General features: G+C 44.0%; 3 gene segments (V, D, J or C); all 3 read right to left on the bottom strand.

Annotated features, from left to right (window-relative positions):
- Positions 1–621: 621 nt before the first annotated feature.
- LOC140520230 (immunoglobulin kappa variable 3-15-like) lies at positions 622–1212 on the bottom strand. The segment is given in 2 exon segments: positions 622–881; positions 1158–1212. Coding segments are annotated over 2 exon segments (315 nt in total).
- Positions 1213–6839: 5627 nt separating this feature from the next.
- Positions 6840–7437, bottom strand: LOC140520223 (immunoglobulin kappa variable 3-11-like). The segment is given in 2 exon segments: positions 6840–7156; positions 7375–7437. Coding segments are annotated over 2 exon segments (366 nt in total).
- A 9565-nt stretch (positions 7438–17002) lies between these two features.
- On the bottom strand, positions 17003–17612 carry LOC140520218 (immunoglobulin kappa variable 3-11-like). The segment is given in 2 exon segments: positions 17003–17319; positions 17539–17612. Coding segments are annotated over 2 exon segments (372 nt in total).
- Between the last annotated feature and the right edge of the window lie 2602 nt (positions 17613–20214).

Raw genomic sequence — 20214 nt, 5'->3', positions numbered from 1 at the left:
GTAATTGATGATCCATCACTAGAGGTGGTAATAATAATAATCGTGAACATTTCTATAGTGCTTACAAAGTATCAGGCACAGTGCTAAGCATGTTACTATCATTATCTCACTGGATCCTCACTGTAACATTAAGAGTTGGTGCTATTACTGTTCCCATTTTCCAGATGAGAAACTAAGGCAAACAGAGGTTAAGTGATATGCCCAGCATGAAACAGCTAGAAAGTATCTGAGATTCGATTTGAACCCATGTCTTCCTGAGAATATGACATGCTCTATACACTGCATCACCTAGCCCCCTAGACAGCTAGGCCCATTCTCTGGAGGTCTTCAAACCAGGTTATAAGAACACTTAGTGAGGATTTGGAAAGGGGACTCATGGTCAGCTATAAGTTAGAGAAACCCATCTTTGGGGTGTTATCTAATGATTAAGACTGTGTCAATCCATGCTTCTTTACTAGGACAGAAATCTAGATCAGAACTGGTCACAGACACAGCATCATCCTCGGAGACCTAGAAAACTCCCCTGAGACAGCCCTGACAAGCTGCCCCTCACCCAGTTGTGAGGGGAAACGGCCCTGGGCAGTGATGCCTCCCATAGCAGCTGCCTGGGAAGGTTTTTGTTCAATGCTGTAACACTGTGGGAGACCAGTTATAGCTCTGGTGACAGTAGTAGACTGCAACATCCTCAGCTTCCACACTGCTGATTTTGAGGGAGAAATCTGTCCCAGAGCCACTGCCACTGAACCGTGATGGGATCCCAGAGGGCCGGGTGGAAGCATATTGAATGAGGAGCCTAGGAGGCTGGCCTGGTTTCTGTTGGTACCAGTGTAAGCTGGTGCCAATGCTCTGACTGGCTTTGCAGGACATGGTAACTGTCTCTCCTGCAGACACAGACAGAGAGGCTGGAGACTGGGTTAGAACAATGGCCCCTCTGGCATCTGGAATCAGAAGCACAAAATAAATGGTGAGAAATATGCAAGTCCATACTTACAGCAGTAGAAATCTCTCTGACAGTGTCGGGAATTAAATCTTCCTGTGTTGCCCTCATGAACATGAGTGAAGAGCTCCATTTTTTCTCTGACCCTCAGAATCCCACACATTCTGAGTTGTGCCCACAGGGACAAAAGGCAGGGCTGTCTCTGCTCTTCCTGGCTCACCTGGGATGCAGAGCAACAGCAAAAAGAGCAGCTGAGCCTGGGCTCCCATCTCCATGTGCCTGAACCCTGAGCTGCTCAGCATCTTCCTCCCCAAGGGCCTTTTTGTAGCTGCTCTCCCCAGGAGCTTCAGGGGCTGGAAGTGAGCCATGCAAAACACCTCAGAGAGGGAGGGTGGTGCCCAAAGGATAGCCCCTGTGTTTTGGTCCCTTGCACAGCCCAGAGCCTTGAGCTGAGTGAGTGCAGTGTTGCCCCTCTGAGATCCTGGGATGAGAGTGTCTCAGTGGTGTTAGATCCTGTCCTGTCCCTATGAGCCCTGAAAACCTCAAAGGTGCCAAGAAAGCTCAGGACCAGACTGGGACCTGCCAGGAAGTGATTCACATATATGTCCAGTGACTGCAACAGGGTTCCCGTCTCCTCTAACCTGAGGCACCTGTGCAACACTCAGGATGGTTATTTCACTCCCCACTAGTTCACAGTGATGGCTATGAGTGTCTGATCATCAGGCAGACATTTGTAGGCATTAGAGTCAGTACAACAGAAGGGAGTCATTTCCTAGTATTTCTGTAAATATCACTGTATCTTTTCCCTCATCTGCCCAATTTCCATGGTTACTGAAGGAAGTTCCTGCTACCAAAGACCTTGGAAATGGCAAGTAGTTCAGCCTCAGAAACTGAGGTAATTTAATTAGAAGAAATTATATTAAGAAAGAGGTGCTGTTGCACCCTTAGGATTATGAGGCCTTTCCATCTACCTCACAGGTACAATCTCCATTATGGGCCATCTCCCTGTAGAGCACCATGGGCTGCTGGAGAATATGCGACGTGATACAGTTTCACTTGGGGCTCCAGCTCTTAGCATAGTGTTTCTTCCATCACTAATGGGCGACCTGTATTATTTTTGATTCACGGCTATTTTATTTTAGGAAAAGTTCCCTCTAGGAAGAGAAGCTTTGAATGGGCCCCCATATGCTAGAAAAAGCTTATTTTTGTCCCTTCTTGACTCTACACAAATGATTTGTGAACAGTGAAATGTGAATTCCAGTGCAAACATGGTAGCTACAAAATGCTTTAAAAAGCATGGAGTTGGAGGGACCACGTGGTGCAGATGATAAATCATCATCTTTGGAGACAGGAGAACCAGAATTCCAATATAATGTTAATCATTAGCTGTGTGACCCTGGGCAAGTCACTTTACCCCGACTGCCTCCAATTTCTTTTTAATCTGCTACAGTCACACAATTCACAATACATAATTTGAAATACAAATTAAGGGAAACTTCTCTCATGTAGACTGTAATGTTCCCTATCAATCACCAGCCTCTCCCCAGAGACTATTCCAGGGCTCCCCAGGGCATTAGGGCTTCTCTACATCACTGCTCCTGTCTCCTGCCCTCTCAGTGGCTCCCTGGTGTCTGGTAATGGCTGGGCCCAGTAAATGTCCAGTAATTGTTCCCCATTGCTCCTCTCCATCCTTGTGTCTTGTCTCTCGCTCCCCTACACAGTCCAATATCTCCCCTCAGATCACAGGACGTGATAGGCCTTTTCTCACAAGCAAATCCTGTGCCAACTGTCCTTTCCTCTTCAGCCTGACAGTTATCACTTTTGCTCTAAGATCAGATCTTGGGATATTGGGAAGAATAGTGAGGATACATTTACAGATATAGCATGTTCTCCGAGACAAGATTTTGTCCATGACTTTGAAGCCAAGGGAGACAAGAGATGACTAGGTGGAGCAGTGGATGGGATACTGGACCTGTCATCAGGAAAGCCTGTACTCAGATCCAATCTCAAACCCTTACTCTTTGTGAAACCCTGGACAATCACTTTTCCTCCATTTCAGCTTTCTCATATTGAGGATAAAAAGGACACCTAACTCTTGGTTTGGATGAGTGGAGGAAAAGAGTTAATATGTTCAAAAATACTTTTTAAACTTTAACTTTAAACTGCTAACCCTCTCCCCTAGGCAGGTAGCTTGCCAGCATCCCAGGGATAACTCTCCACTTTTATTTCACAAGAATGGGCTGGGCATTTTACAGAGGGGCCTGTGGAAAGAACATCATAGTAGATCAACTGCAGTTTATCTGTTCAGTATTATTTTGGAGATTAAACAGTGGAGAAATTCTTGGCAACAAGAAATCCCTCCACACTGAATCAACATAGAATAAGCTAGTTCTTCTCTTCATTTATAAAATGGGAATCACTTTAAATCACTTTTTCTTTTGGCAGCTTCTGAATTTCCCCATCATTTTCATTAAACCACCTTGGGGTTTGTGAGTGTTCTGACCCAGGTGAGCAAAGGCAATGCTCTACACCAAATCTGTGAAAGCTGCCCACTCCTTATGTGCTCCACTCTTGCCAACTGTGTCTTGGCTCAGCTATCCCCCCAAGCTGGTGACAAAATGTTCCCATTCACAGAAGATCTTTAAGTTTTTGACATTGATTCTTCTGGGAGACATTTTGCCTTGGGCATGCCACTTTTGTTGAATGTGAACATTTATCTTGGAGAGGATAAGTCTATGATCAGTCCAGTACTCTACACCACACATTGCTTTTGTCACTCTCACATCTTTTCTGTCTCTTCTCCTTACAATCACATAGTCTATTTGATGCCAATGTTTGCTGTGAGGGTGCATCCATGAAACTCTATTGCATTTAACTAAATGAAAGACAATGATAAAAAGGTGATGACAAGGTCATGAGATGTACAAGTCTTCAGTAGTGACCATTTCTGAGCCTACTCTAGCATTAAAGTCACCCAGATGTATCTCTACGTCTTCACAAAACTTTTCTTTGTCCTCATCAGGGTTGATCCTGGTGGGTCCATAGGCCCTGATGATGGTGGGGTTACACTTTCCTGCAAGTGACAATAGCATTGTCACGAGCCTGTTATCCACTCCTTTTGCCAGTCATACAAGCTTGTCAACTAGATTAGTTTTATCACAAAGCATATGCCAGCTTCTGGGGACTCCCATTCACTGTGACCAGTTCAGAAAAACATGCATCCAACTCCAACTTCAGTAAGCTGACCTTCATTTGCCAACCTTGTTTCACTCAGGGCTGGTATTTGGATGCGATATCTGCTGAGTTCTCTTACAACAACAGCTGTTTGTCTTTCAAGTCTACTGGATTTTGTGTTATCTCTAAGTGTGTGCACATTCCATGTGACATTGCTGAGTCCAATCACCTTTGCAGGCATTTTTTAACAGTATTTTTTGCCTGTGTGTGTTTCTATCACAGAGGATTATTCTCCCCTTGCCATGGTAATCAGGCCAGCAGTGGGTAAGCAGATGATGCCCTTTCCTCACACCAGAAGGTGAGCAGTGGGATCCTTAAAAAGCTGCTCAGACACCCAGGGAGCTGCTGAATCCCATTGTTTCTTCCAATGAAAAACAACCCTATGGACTGGACCACCTGTGTGCAGGATTGTGACATAGGTCCCAGTGCATCCACATTTGCTGCTTCAACACTTGCCTCTAGCCACAGGATGTTGAAATAGCTGTAATGTTAGCATGGTATGGATGATGGCTTTTGATTCATGCATAAATTTGATTAAACTGAGGTAGAGTTGCAGAAAGTCATCAGCTTTACTCTCTCCTCTGAAGTCATCACAGTCTGGTGGCAAGACAAAAACCAAGATGGTCGGTGATGGCGCAAGACACAGTGAATGATCTTGGTGTATTCCATGTCTAACCCAGCTCTTAGCACTTCACAGCACCAGACTCAGTTGCCTTCATGGTCATTGGAACAAACTGTTTCCATCCACCCATTCTACCAGGGGAAGTCTTCTTATGCTTGGAGGAGATACTCCACTTACTCATTAGTGGATTTGAGTCAACTTGGTTACCCTCAATCTGCTTTAGGCCATCTGCCAAAACAGTTTACTATGGTGTGGCCACTTCTGAAGTCACAGGTATCTACCAAAACTGTTTACTGTGGTGTGGCCACTTCTCAAGTGACAGGTGAGAGCTAGGTGGACAAGGTGGTCACCAGAGGTGGAAAACAGCCCTCAAAAGGGCTTGGCAGAGATCATACTAGAACACCTAAATGCACCCTACATTTTGAACACAATATAACAGAAAGGACAGAAAGTCCAATTTTCCATTCTTCTCTCAAGTCCAATTTGGCCATTCCAGTGATGAAGCATTCACTTTTGTTGTGATGTTTTCACAGCAGTTCTTATAGGTCTAGATTTCTCTGTGGTGCTCAGGGAAGTCAATGGAGAGGAATAACAGGGAAGAACAAAGAGAAAAAAAACGATTTATTAAGAGGGCATACACTAAAATAGATCATGCAAAATGTCAGTTCAAGAACTCTGGCAGGGGGTAAGAGAATGGAACAAGTCTTGCACAATTCATATGCTCCATTGTGTCCTGGTGATGACCAGAAAAGTGAAGAAGGGCCCCATTGGTTTGGGGAGTTCTTTCAGTGAACTTAGGAACAACATGACAGAGGGGGCATCATGGCATGGGCAGAGTGTTCATCTATACAACTGGAAGGATCAGGCTCCAAGGACTGTTGGACAGACTGCAATGACTTCATGGTGTTCTGCCTTAGTGAAACCACAACTAAACATGGTCAAAGCAAACGAATCCAAAGAATAGCCATGCCTGAAATCTATATCTCTTGTGCTCATCCCTTCTCTGTCAAGTGGTGGGGAACCCACTTCCTCATAGGTCCCTGGGTCTTCCATTCTTGCCCTGGTGAGAGCACCTCTGAAATATTACTTTCCCTCCTGGGTCCCCAATTTTAGAATGGAGTTAGGCTGGTGTGAAGCCAGAGAAAGGCAGGCAAGGGGAAGACAGGATGGGGAAAGGACCAGAGATGAAGAGAAGGAAGGTTCCCTGAAGGAAACACTGATGCTTAGCATGGAGGAAAGTCACCATGGGGACATGTAAGGACTGCCCTCAGGCATCCAAAGGTCTGTTCCAAGGAAGGCAGTCATGACTTGTTCTGCTTGATACCAAACCCCAGAAAGAGGAGCAAAGAGTGGAAGGTGGAGAGATGCAGGCTTTAGATATCAACTAAGAACAGACTCCCTGTCAGCAAGAACCATGCAAAAGTCTAATTGGTGATCCATTACTAGAGGTGGTAATAATAGTAATCGTGAACATTTCTCTACTGCTCACAAAGTGTCAGGCACAGTGCTAAGCATGTTAGTATCATTATCTCACTGGATCCTCACTGTAAAACTAGGAGTTGATGCTATTACTGTTCCCATTTTCCAGATGAGAAAACTAAGGCAAACAGAGGTTAAGTGATATGCCCAGCATGAAACAGCTAAGAAGCATCTGAGGTTTGATTTGAACTCATGTCTTCCTGAGAATATGCCGGGCCCTATATACTGCATCACCTAGGTCTCTAGGCAACTTGTCCCCCTCTCTGGAGGTCTTCAAGCAAGGTTATAAGAACACTTGGTGAGGATTTGGAAAGGGGACTCTTGGTCAGCTATAAGTTAGAGAAGCCCATCTTTGGAGTGTTATCTAATGATTTAGATTGTGTCACTCCATGCTTCTTGACTAGAGAGGAAATCCGGATCAGATCTGGTCACAGCCACAGCATCATCTTCAGAGACCTAGAAACCTCCCCTAAGACAACCCTGGCAAGCTGTTCCTCACCCAGTTGTAAGGGAAAAAGGCCCTGGGTAGTGATGCCTCCCATAGCAGCTACCTGGGCAGGTATTGGCTCAGCACTGTAGCACTGTGAGAGGCCAATTATAGCTCTGGTGACGGTAGTAGAATGCAACATCCTCAGCTTCCACACTGCTGATTTTGAGGGAGAAATCTGTCCCAGAGCCACTGCCACTGAACCGTGATGGGATCCCAGAGGGCCGGGTGGAAGCATCTCTAATGAGGAGCATAGGAGGCTGGCCTGATTTCTGTTGGTACCAGTGTAGCTCATTGCTAATGCTCTGACTGGCCTTGCAGGACATGGTAACTGTCTCTCCTGCAGACACAGACAGGGAGGCTGGAGACTGGGTTAGCCCAATGGCCCCTCTGGCATCTGGAATCACAAACACAAGATAAATGGTGAGAAATATGCAAGTCCATACTTACAGCAGGGGAAATCTCTCTGACAGTTTTGGGAATACACCTTCCTGTGCTGCCCTCATGACCATGAGTGAAGAGCCCCATCTTCTCTCTGACCCTCAGAATTCCACAAATTCTGAGCTGTGCCCAGAGGGACAAAAGACAGGGCTGTCTCTGCTCTTCCTGGCTCACCTGGGATGCAGAGCAACAGCAAAAAGAGCAGCCGAGCCTGGACCTCCATCTCCACGTGCCTGAACCCTGAGTTGTTCAGCATCTTCCTCCCCAGCGGACTTTTTGTAGCTGCGCTCCCCAGGAGCTTCAGGGGCTGGGAGTGAGCCATGCAAAACAGGTCAGGGAGGGAGGCTGGTGACCAAAGGACAGGGCCCAGTGATGTGTCCCATTGGATAACCCAGAGTCCTGAGCTATGTGAGTGCAGCATTGCCCTTCTGGGACCCTGGGATGAGGGTGTCCCAGTGGTGTTAGATCCAGTCCTGTCCCTAGGAGCCCTGAAAACCTCAAAGGTGCCAAGAAGGCTCAGGACCAGACTGGGACCTGCCTGGAAGTGATTCACATGTATGGCCAGTGACTGCAACAGGGTTCCCCTCCACTCTAGCCTGAAGCACCTGTACAACACTCAGGATTGTTATTTCACTCCCCACTAGTTCACAGTGATCGCTATGAGCTTCTGATCATCGGTCAGACATTTGTAGGCATTAGAGTCAGTACAACAGAAGGGAGTCATTTCCTACTATTTATGTAAATATCACTGTATCTTTTCCCTCATCTGCCCAGTTTCCATGGTTACTGAAGGAAGTTCCTGCTACCAAAGTCCTTGGAAATGGCAAATAGTTCAGCCTCTGGTATGGAGGTAATTTAATTAGAAGAAATTACATTAAGAAAGAGGTGCTGTTGCACCCTGAGGATTTTGAGGCCTTTCCATCCACTTCACAGCTGCAATCTCCATTATGGGCCACCTCCCTGTAAAGTACCATGGGCTACTGGAGAATATGCGACATGATACAGTTTCACTTGGGTCTCCAGCTCTTAGAACAGTGTTTCTTCCATCGTTAATGGGCAACCAGTATTATTTTTGATTCATGGCTGTTTTATTTTAGGAAAAGTTCCCTCTAGGAAGATAAGCTTTGGATGGGCCCCTACGTACTAGAGAAAACTGACTTTTCTCTGTTCTTGATTCTACACAAATGATTTCAAAACAGTGAAATGTGAATTCCAATGCAAACATAGTAGGTAGAAAATGCTTTAAAAAGCATGGAGTTGGAGGAGCCCAGTGGCATAGATGATCAATCACTATCTTTGGACAGAGGAGAACCAGAATTCCAATGTAGCCTTATTTAGTAGCTGTGTGACCCTGGGCAAGTCACTTTACCCCACTGCCTCCAATTTCTTTTTAATCCGCTACAGTCACACAATTCCCAGTACATAATTTGAAATACAAATTAAGGGAAACTTCTCTCATGTAGACTGTAATGTTCTCCATCAGTCCCCAGCCTCTCCCCAGACACTAGTCCAGGGCTCCCCAGGGCATTAGAGCTTCTCTACATCACTGCTCCTGTCTCCTGCCCCCTCAATGGCTCCCTGGTAATGGCTGGGCCCAGTAAATGTCCAGTAATTGTTCCCCATTGCTCCTCTTCATCCTTGTGTCTTGTCTCTGGCTCCCCTACACAGTCCAATATCTCCCCCCACATCAGAGGAAGTGATAAGCCTTTTCGCACAAGCAGATCCTGGGCCAACAGTCCGCTCTTCTTCAGCCTGACAGTTTTCTCTTTTGCTCTAAGATCAGATCTTGGGATATTGGGAAGAATAGTGAGGATACATTTACAGATTAAGCATGTTCTCCCAGACAAGATTTTGTCCATGATTTTGAAGCCAAGGGTGACTAGAGATGACTAGGTGGTGCAGTGGATGGGATACTGGACCTGTAATCAGGGAGGTCTGCATTCAGATCCAATCTGAAACCCTTACTCGTTGTGAAACCCTGGACAAGTCACTTTGCCTCCATTTCAGCTTCCTCATATTGGGGATAAAAATGGCACCTAACTCTTGGTGTGGATGTGTGGAGGAAAAGAGTTAATATGTCTAAAAACACTTTTTAAACTTAACTTTAAACTCCTAACCCTCTCCCCCAGCCAGGTAGCTGCCAGCATCCCAGGGATAACTCTCCATTTTTATTTCACAAAAATGGGCTGGGCATTTTATAGAGGGGCCTGTGGAAAGAACATCATAGTAGATCAATTGCAGTTTATCTACTCACTACTATTTTGGAGATTAAACTGTAGAGAAATTCTTGGCAACAAGAAATCCCTCCAAACTGAGTCAACATAGAATAAGCCACTTGTTGTGTTCAGTTAAAACATGGGAATCACTTTAAATGCAGGAAAATATGCAGATCAGGAATAAGGAATGGAAATTTCAAGGATTGTAGAGTACACAGAATCCTCATATTTTCTTTGAGAAAAGATGGAGAAGGTGCTGAACATGATAAGCACCAAATAAATTTACAAAAATAAGATACTGATCTCATTTTCCAGAGATAGGAAATTATTCATTTCTGATGGAAAACTCATTTCAATATCAATTCCCTGTACCGTCTTTCTACTTATTTGTTTGCGCAAACAAGAAAGGTGAGACATACATTTAAAACAATTCCATCGTGACATTTTCAAACAAGTTATTGTCACTGAATAAACAGATGGAAAAAGTGACAGAGGCAGCTACAATGATTTCGTATGAATATTCACCCCATAAAACTCCATTGTCATATAAAGAAGATGAAAAGAGACTAAACAGTGCCCTCAAAGTGGGGAAATAAATGTTTAATTTACAGGCCAAGTGGACAAGAATGGAAATCAAGGGTAAAAACAGTTTGGATTAGGAGTTGATTTACAGCATTTTCTGAAGAAGATTTATAAGCAGTATCAACTCATTGATGATAATGGTGATGCTGGTGATGGTGATGAAGAAAGTGTAAGGAGGAGATTAAGGGAAAAATCCAACTCAGAACGCAATTTGTCAATGTCCAGAGGCATTTTAGGAATAATAGTAGATGAGGAGAAGGAGGAAGAAGAGGAGGAATTAGATTTCAGCTTCATTTTAGAAATGTAAAAACTGACTAGATGAAAACATTTCCCAAATGTCTAGTAAGTGGCTAGGGTCCCCCTCCCCCCCCCCCCCATATTTTCCACTGCCTTACCCTGGAGATGGAATGCCATGTATAGGCCATTCCACCTAGAAGAGTTTGACTACAACTTAGAATTCATAAAGGAGAGTAATGTGCAACAGTCCTTGACAGAATCAGATTGTCCAAAACCAAAGAAATGAATCCTCCATGTGAGTAGTGGGGGATGGGTATGGAAAAAGGGAGAATACTTATTTTTTAAAAATAGATCTTAATATACATCTTTGGTTTCTATAACTCTTAAGTTCTTGGCTACCCTCTCTGTTACACTGGTGTGATTGAGATGCCAAGAGAAACTGAGAAAGGCCATAGCACATGAGATTGACCTGAGGAGATGAACTTCTGTGAGGACAGGACAAGAGAAGTAGGGGAAGATTAATCAGTTCATAAATCAGGTATCATTGGATAAGCACCTACTGTGTGGTAGGAGCTGTGCTAAACACAGTAGGTTCAAAAGGAGGCTAATGCCCTATTGTCCTCAAAGAACTTCAGTCAAACTCAGTGTGTTGATTCTTTCTCCTTTAGCATTCAGGCAGGATCTGTGTTTGGTCTAGGAGGAGTGAGGGAAGTTATTTTTTCCCCAAAAGGGTATATAACTACTTATATATTCTATGTGACTATTTTGTTCATTTTGGTTTTTAAATATTTTTATTTTTATATTAAGCTTTTAATATTAATTTACAAACACATCCAATCCTGTTCTTCTACTCAATAAGACCCTTTCTGAAATAAAAGATTAAAAAAAGAAAGATGGGACACTGTTTCAAATCTGACTTTCTTTTCAACCAAGAGAATCCATCCATATGGATCTATTCATCAATTCCATATTATGATGAATTTGACTTTTGACTTAATTTTTTATATCATTTCTTTTTACATGTTTACAAAGTTATCTCTGCTTGTTCCTGTACTCAAAGGAGTATAAGTAATGTTAAAAAAAATTAAAAGTAGGTGGGAACAGTTCAAGAACTCAGCACAATATAGTTAGTTGGTTGGTGTTGTCCTTTGTTCTTGAAGAGGACAGAAATGACATCACTGTATTAGAGTCATATTTCAAGGTGTCCAGCTGTGGCTGATCAGACTAATAAGAGCTTGAAATGCTCTGTCACAGGTTGGGGGAAATAATCCATGTGAACATTTGGGGTGGATTCTCTAAATGTGCACATCCTGCATTTGCTCTGAGCTGTTTCAATTCTGCTTAGATCATAGAGCATAGCACTTTTTCTGATGAAGGCATGCCATGCTGAGCTGTGCTGTGCCAGTGTCTCCCATGTCACATAATCAATTCCACAGTTCTTGAGAGAGATGTTGAGACTGTTTCTGTATCACTTCTTCTGACTACCATGTGATCACTTGCCCTGTGTGTGTTCTCCATAAAATAGTCTTTTTGTCAAGTGTACATTTTGCATTTGAGCAATGTGGCCAGCCCATCAGAGTTGTGCTCTTTGATGCAGAGTTATAGTAATGACTTCAGTGTCTGGTACCTTATCCTGCCAGATGATCTTCAGAATCTTCCTAAGATAATTCAAATAGAAGCGATTCCATTTCCTGGCATGACGTTGGTATACGGTCCAGGTTTCACAGGCATGTAACTCGGCACAATGGCTCTGTAGACCTTCAGTTTGGTAGTCAGTCTAATACCTCTTCTGTCCCAAACTTTTCTTCAGAGTCTCCCAAACACTGAGCCAGCTCTGACAATGTGTGCATCAACCTCACTGTCAATGTAAATGTACACTACCAAGGTAAGGGAACTTATCCACAGCATTCAAAACTTCTCCATTTGATGCAACTGGTGTTTCCAGGTAGGGATGGCATAGTGGTGGCTGATGGAACATCTCTGTTTACTTGGTGTTAATTACTAGACCAAAATTGGTGCAAATAGGAGAGAATTGATCCATACTTTGTTGTATCTCAGCCTCAGAGATTGCATGGAATGCATAATCATATGAAAACAGAAAATCACACACTAACATTCCCTCCACTTCAGTCTTGGCTTGTAGTCTTTTCAAATTGAAGAATTTACCATCAGTGTGGTAGCTGACCTTGATGCCATGATCATCCTCATTGAAAGCATTTGACAACATGGCTGAAAACATCATGCTCAAAAGCATGGGGGCAAGCACAGGGCCTTGTTTCACTCCAGTGGTGACTGGGAAGGTACAAGAGCATTGTCTACTATCCAGAACCCTCACAAGCATGCCATCATGAAATTGACATACAATGCTGATGAATTTCTATGTGCAACAAAATTTTGACGTAATTTTCCATAAGCCTTCATGACTACCAGTATCAGTGGCCTTGGTCAGATCTACAAACATTATGTACAGACCTGTGCTCTGGTCCTGGTATTTCTCCTGAAGTTGTAGGGCAGCAAACGCCATATCGACTCTTCCTTGGCCTTTTCTGAAGCCATAATGGCTCTCAGGTAGATGACCATCTTCCAGGTGAAGGATCAGCCTATCAAGGAGGACTCTAGCAAGAACCTTGTCAGCAGTGACTGAGAGAGAGACACCCCCTGTGATTGTCACAGGATAATTTATTTCCTTTACCTTTATACAATTGGATAATAGAAGCATTCCTGAACTCCTGAGCGATAGCCTCCTCTTGCCATGTAACCTGGAAAATTTCAGTCAGCTTTTGTATGAGCAATGGTCCCACTACCTTGTACATGTCAGCTGGGAAAGAATCAGCACCAGGTGCTTTGCTGCAACAATGCAGCTCATTAGGACTCAAAAACCTCTTCTTCAGTTTGAAGTTCAGATAAGGAGGGACTGAGTTCAACCTGATTTAAATGACCAATATCCTCAGCATTGACTGTTGAGAACACAATGGAAGCATTCAGCCCATCTCTCCAGCATCATATCTTTATCACTAATCAATGTGACACCATCAGCACTGAGTAGTTGAGTTGGCCCTTAGGTCTTTGGCCCATAAATAGCATTCAGCGAATCATAAAAGTTCTTCAGAATGTTACTATGAGCATAAAACCAAGTTTCATCAACCTTCTTACCGAGCCAGGAATATTGCATATCTTCAAGCTTTGTTTCGACTTTACTTTTGATGAAATCAAATGCTGCCTTTTTGAGATGAATGAACTACCATGCAGAAAAATCCTGAGGAATTCTCTTTTTTCATTTAGCAGCTTCTGAATTTCCCCATTATTTTCATGAAACCACTCTTGGTGTTTGTGAGTGTTCTGACCCACGTGAGCATTGGCAATGGTGTACACCAAATCTCTGAAAGCTGTCCACTCCTTTTCTGCTCCACTGTTGCCAACTGTGTCTTGGCTCAGCTATCCTCCCAAGCTGGTGACAAAATATTCCCATTCACAGAAGAGCTCTAAGTTTTTGACATTGATTCTTCTGGTAGACATTTTGCCTTGGGCATACCAGTTTTGTTAAATGTGAACATTTATCTTGGAAAGGATGTCTATGATCAGTCCAGTACTCTACACCACACATTGCTTTCGTCACTCTCACATCTTTTCTGTCTCTTCTCCTTACAATCACATAGTCTATTTGATGCCAGTGTTTGCTGTGAGGGTGCATCCTTGAAACTCTATTGCATTTAACTAAATGAAAGACAATGATAAGAAGGTGATGAGAAAGTCATGGATATACAAGTCTTCAATAGTGACCATTACTGTTTCAGTTTACAACAACTCCCTGGAAATAATGGTAGTCTGAGCCTACTCTAGCATCAAAGTCACCCAGAATTATATGCTTGACCCTTTCAGCACACTGATGATATGTATCTCTAGTTCTTCACGAAATTTTTTTTTGTCCTCATCAGGTGGGTCCATAGGCCCTGATGATGGTGGTGTTACACTTTCCTGCAAGTGGCAATAGCATTGTCATGAGCCTGTCATCCACTCCTTTTGCCAGGCATACAAGCTTGTCAACTAGATTAGTTTTATCACAAAGCATATGCCAGCTTCTGGGGACTCCCCTTCACTGTGACCAGGTCAGAAGAATATGCATCCAACTCCAACTTCAGTAAGCTGATCTTCATTTGCCAGCCTTGTTTCACTCAGGGCTGATATTTGGATGAGACATCTGCTGAGTTGTCTTACAACAACAACTATTTGTCTTTCAAGTCTAGTGGATTTTGTGTTATATCTAAGTGTGTGCACGTTCCATGTGACATTGCTGAGTCCAATCACTTTTGCAGGCATTTTTTAACAGTATTTTTTGCCTGTGTGTGTTTCTATCACAGAGGATTATTCTCCCCTTGCCATGGTAATCAGGGCAGCAGTGGGTAAGCAGATGATGCCCTTTCCTCACACCAGAAGGTGAGCAGTGGGATCCTTAAAAGGCTGCTCAGACACCCAGGGAGCTGCTGAATCCCACTGTTTCTTCCAATGAAAAACAACCATATGGACTGGACCAACTGTGTGCAGGATTGTGACATAGGTCCCAATGCATCCACATTTGCTGCTTCAACACTTGCCTCTCGCCACAGGACATTGAAATAGCTATAATGTCTGCATGGTGTGGATGATGGCTTTTGATTCATGCATAAATGTGATTAAAGTGAGGTAGAGTTGCAGAAAGTCATCAGCTTCACTCTCTCTTCTGAAGTCATCACAGTCTGGTGGCAGGATGAAAATCAAGATGGTAGCTGATGGCGCAAGACACAATGGATGATCTTGGTGTCTTCCATGTCTAACCCAGCTCTTAGCACTTCACAGCACCTGGCTCAGTTGCCTCCATGGTCATTGGAACAAACTGTTTCCATCCACCCATTCTACCAGGGGAAGTCTTCTTATGCTTGGAGGAGATATTCCACTTACTCATTAATGGATTTGAGTCAAGTTGGTTACCCTCAATCTGCTTTAGGCCATCTGCCAAAACAGTTTACTATGGTGTGGCCACTTCTGAAGTCACAGGTATCTACCAAAACTGTTTACTGTGGTGTGGCCACTTCTCAAGTGACAGGTGAGAGCTAGGTGGACAAGGTGGTCACCAGAGGTGGAAAACAGCCCTCAAAAGGGCTTGGCAGAGATCATACTAGAACACCTAAATGCACCCTACATTTTGAACACAATATAACAGAAAGGACAGAAAGTCCAATTTTCCATTCTTCTCTCAAGTCCAATTTGGCCATTCCAGTGATGAAGCATTCACTTTTGTTGTGATGTTTTCACAGCAGTTCTTATAGGTCTAGATTTCTCTGTGGTGCTCAGGGAAGTCAATGGAGAGGAATAACAGGGAAGAACCAAGAGATAAAAGGATTTATTAAGAAGGGATACACTAAAATAGATCATGCAAAATGACAGCTCAAGAACTCTGGCAGGGGGCAAGAGAATGGAACAAGTCTTGGACAACTCATATGCTCCATTGTGCCCTGGTGATGTCCAGAAAAGTGAGGAAGGGCCCCATTAGTTTGGGGAGTCCTTTCAGTGAACTTAGGAACAACATGACAGAGGGGGCATCATTGCATGGGCAGAGTGGTCATCTGCACAGCTGGAAGGACCAGACTCCAGGGACTGTTGAGCAGACTGCAATAACTTCATGGTATTGTGCCTTAGTGAAACCACAACTAAACATGGTCAAAGAAACTGAATCCACAGAATAGCCATGCCTGAAATGTGTATCTATATCTCTTGTGATCATCCCTTCTCTGTCAAGTGGTGGGAAACCCACTTCCTCATAGGTCCCTGAGTGCTCCGTTCTTGCCCTGGTGAGAGCACCTCTGAAATAATACTTTCCCTCCCGGGTACCCAATTTTAGAATGGAGTTAGGCTGGTGTCAAGCCAGAGGAAGGCAGGCAGGTAAGATGAGGAAAGGACCAGAGACCAAGAGAAGGAAGGTTCCCTGAAGGAAACAGTGATGCTTGGCATTGAGGAAATCCACCGTGGGGACATGTAAGGACTGCCCTCATACATACAAAGGTCTGTTCCAAGGAAGACAGTTATAGCTTGTTCTGCCTGATACCAAATCCCAGAAAGAGGAGGAAAGACTGGAAGGTAGAGAGATGCAGGCTTTAGACGTCAACTAAGAACAGACTCCCTGTCAGCAAGAACCTTGGAAAAGTGTAATTGAGGATCCATCACTAGAGGTGGTAATAATAATCGTGAACATTACTCTAGTGCTTACAAAGGGTCAGGCACAGTGGTAAGCACTTTACTATCATTATCTCCCTGGATCCTCACTGTAAAACTAAGAGTTGGTGCTATTACTGTTCCCATTTTCCAGATGAGAAAAGTAAGGTAAACAGAGGTTAAGTGATATTCCCGGCATGGAACAGCTAGGAAGTATCTGAGATTTGATTTGAACTCATGTCTTCCTGAGAATATTCCAGGATCTATATACTGCATCACCTAGGTTGCTAGAGGAAGCGTATAAAAACACCTGGTGAGGATTTGGAAAGGGACTCTTGGCCATCTATAAGTTAGAGAAACCCACCTATGGGGTGTTATCTAATGATTTAGATTGTGTCACTCCATGCTTCTTGACTAGGAAGGAAATCCAGATCAGAAATGGTCACAGCCACAGCATCATCCTCTGAGACCTAGAAACCTCCCCTCAGACAGCCCTGGCAAGCTGTTCCTCACCCAGTTGTAAGGGAAAAAGGCCCTGGGCAGTGATGCCTCCCATAGCAGCTTCCTGGGCAGGTTTTTGTTCAGCACTGTAGCACTGTGGGAGGCAAGTTATAGCTGTGCTGACAGTAGTAGACTGCAACATCCTCAGCCTCCACATTGCTGATTTTGAGGGAGAAATCTGTCCCAGAGCCACTGCCACTGAACTTCGATGGGATCCCAGAGGGCCGGGTGGAAGCATATTGAATGAGGAGCCTAGGAGCCTGGCCTGGTTTCTGTTGGTACCAGTGCAAGCTGTTGCTAATGCTCTGACTGGCCTTGCAGGACATGGTAACTGTCTGTCCTGTAGTCATAGACAGGGAGGCTGGAGACTGGGTTAGCTCAATGGCCCCTCTGACATCTGGAATCACAAACACAAGATAAACAGTGAGAAATATGCAAGTCCATACTTACAGCAGGAGAAATCTCTGTGACAGTGTTAGAAATCAAATTTTTGTGTGCTGCCCTAATGATCCTGAGTGAAGAGCCCCATCTTCTCTCTGACCCTCAGAATCCCACACATTCTGAGCTGTGCCCAGAGGGACAAAAGGCAGGGTTGTCTCTGCTCTTCCTGGCTCACCTGGGATGCAGAGCAACAGCAAAAAGAGCAGCTGAGCCTGGGCCCCCATCTCCATGTGCCTGAACCCTGAGCTGCTCAGCATCTTCCTCCCCAGCTGCCTTTTTGTAGCTGCTCTCCCCAGGAACTTCAGGGGCTGGAAGTGAGCCATGCAAAACAGGTCAGAGAGGGAGGCTGGTGCCCCAAAACAGGCCACCGAGATCTGGCCCCTTGGATAACCCACAGCCTTGAGCTGTGTGAGGGCAGCATTGCCCTTCTGGGACCCTGGGATGATGGTGTCCCAGTGATGTTAGATCCTGTCCTGTCCCTATGAGCCCTGAAAACCTCAAAGGTGCCAAGCAGGCTCAGGACCAGACTGGGACCTGCCTGGAAGTGATTCACATATATCTCCAGTGACTGCAAAAGTGTTCCCTTCCACTCTAGCCTCAAGCACCTGTCCAACACTCATGAGGGTTATTTCTCTCCCCACTAGTTCACAGTGATTGCTATGAGCGTCTGATCATTGGGCCAGACATTTGTAGGCATTAGAGTCAGTACAACAGAAGGGAGTCATTTCCTACTATTTATGTAAATATCACTGTATCTTTTCCCTCATCTGCCCAGTTTCCATGGTTACTGAAGGAAGTTCCTGCTACCAAAGTCCTTGGAAATGGCAAGTAGTTCAGCCTCAGAAACTGAGGTAATTTAATTAGAAGAAATTACATTAAGAAAGAGGAGCTGTTGCACCCTTAGGATTATGAGGGCTTTCCATCCACGTCACAGGTACAATCTGCATTATGGTCCATCTCCATGTAGAGTACCATGGGCTACTGGAGAATATGCGACATGATACAGTTTCACTTGGGTCTCCAGCTCTTAGAACTGTGTTTCTTCCATCACTAATGGGCGACAAGTATTATTTGTGATTCATGGCTATTTTATTTTAGGAAAAGTTCCCTCTAGGAAGATAAGCTTTGGATGGGCCCCTATGTACTAGAGAAAAGTTATTTTTATCCCTTCTTGACCCTACAGAAATGATTTCAGAACAGTGAAATGCGAATTCCAATGCAATCATCGTTGCTACAAAATGCTTTAAAAAGCATGGAGTTGGAGGTGCCGACTGGTACAGAATATAGATCACCATCTTTGGAAACAAGAGTAGCAGAATTCCAATATAACCTTATTTATTAGCTGTGTGACCCTGGGCAAGTCACTTTACCCCGACTGCCTCCAATTTCTTTTTAATCCGCTACAGTCACACAATTCACAATACATAGTTTGAAATACAAACTAAGGGAAACTTCTCTCATGTACACTGTAATGTTCCCCATCAGTCCCCAGCCTATCCCCAGACACTAGTCCAGGGCTCCCCTGGGCATTAGAGCTTCTTTACATCACTGCTCCTGTCTCCTGCCCCCTCAATGGCTCCCTGGTAATGGCTGGGCCCAGTAAATGTCCAGTAATTGTTCCCCATTGCTCCTCTCCATCCTTGTGTCTTGTCTCTCGCTCCCCTACACAGTCCAATATCTCCCCTCAGATCACAGGAAATGAGAGACCTTTTCTCACAAGCAGATCTTGGGCCAACGGTCGTTTCCTTTTCAGCCTGGCAGTTATCTCTTTTGCTCTAAGATCAGATCTTGGGATATTGGGAAGAATAGTGAGGATACATTTACAGATATAGCATGTTCTCCGAGACAAGATTTTGTCCTTGATTTTGAAACCAAGGGTGACTAGAGATGACTAGGTGGAGCAGTGGATGGGATACTGGACCTGTCATCAGGAAAGCCTTCATTCAAATTCAGTCTCAAACCCTTACTCTTTGTGAAACCCTGGACAATCACTTTTCCTCCATTTCAGCTTCCTCGTATTGAGGATAAAAAGGACACCTAACTCTTGGTTTGGATGTGTGGAGGAAAAGAGTTAATATGTTTAAAAACACTTTTTAAACTTTGACTTTAAACTCCAAACCCTCTCCCCCAGGCAGGCAGCTGCCAGCACCCCAGGGATAACTCTCCACTTTTATTTCACAAGAATGGGCTGGGCATTTTATAGAGAGGCCTGTGGAAAGAACATCATAGTAGATCAACTGCAGTTTATCTATTCAGTATTATTTTGGAGATTAAACAGTGGAGAAATTCTTGACAACAAGAAATCCCTCCACACTGAGTCAACATAGAATAAGCCAGTTCTTGTCTTCATTTATAAAAGGGAATCACTTTAAATCACTTTTTCATTTAGCAGCTTCTGAATTTCCCCATCATTTTCATCAAACCACCTTGGGGTTTCTGAGTGTTCTGACCCAGGTGAGCAAAGGCAATGCTCTACACCAAATCTGTGAAAGCTGTCCTCTCCTTATGTGCTCCACTCTTGCCAACTGTGTCTTGGTTCACCTATCCCCCCAAGTTGGTGACAAAATGTTCCCATTCACAGAAGATCTCTAAGTTTTTGACATTGATTCTTCTGGTAGACATTTTGCCTTGGGCATGCCACTTTTGTTGAATGTGAACATTTATCTTGGAGAGGATAAGTCTATGATCAGTCCAGTACTCTACACCACACATTGCTTTTGTCACTCTCACATCTTTTCTGTCTCTTCTCCTTACAATCACATAGTCTATTTGATGCCAATGTTTGCTGTGAGGGTGCATCCATGAAACTCTATTGCATTTAACTAAATGAAAGACAATGATAAGAGGATGA

Source organism: Notamacropus eugenii, chromosome 1 (assembly GCF_028372415.1).
Source record: "Notamacropus eugenii isolate mMacEug1 chromosome 1, mMacEug1.pri_v2, whole genome shotgun sequence".
Taxonomy (NCBI): domain Eukaryota; kingdom Metazoa; phylum Chordata; class Mammalia; order Diprotodontia; family Macropodidae; genus Notamacropus; species Notamacropus eugenii.
This window is presented reverse-complemented; position numbering and strand designations above follow the sequence as displayed.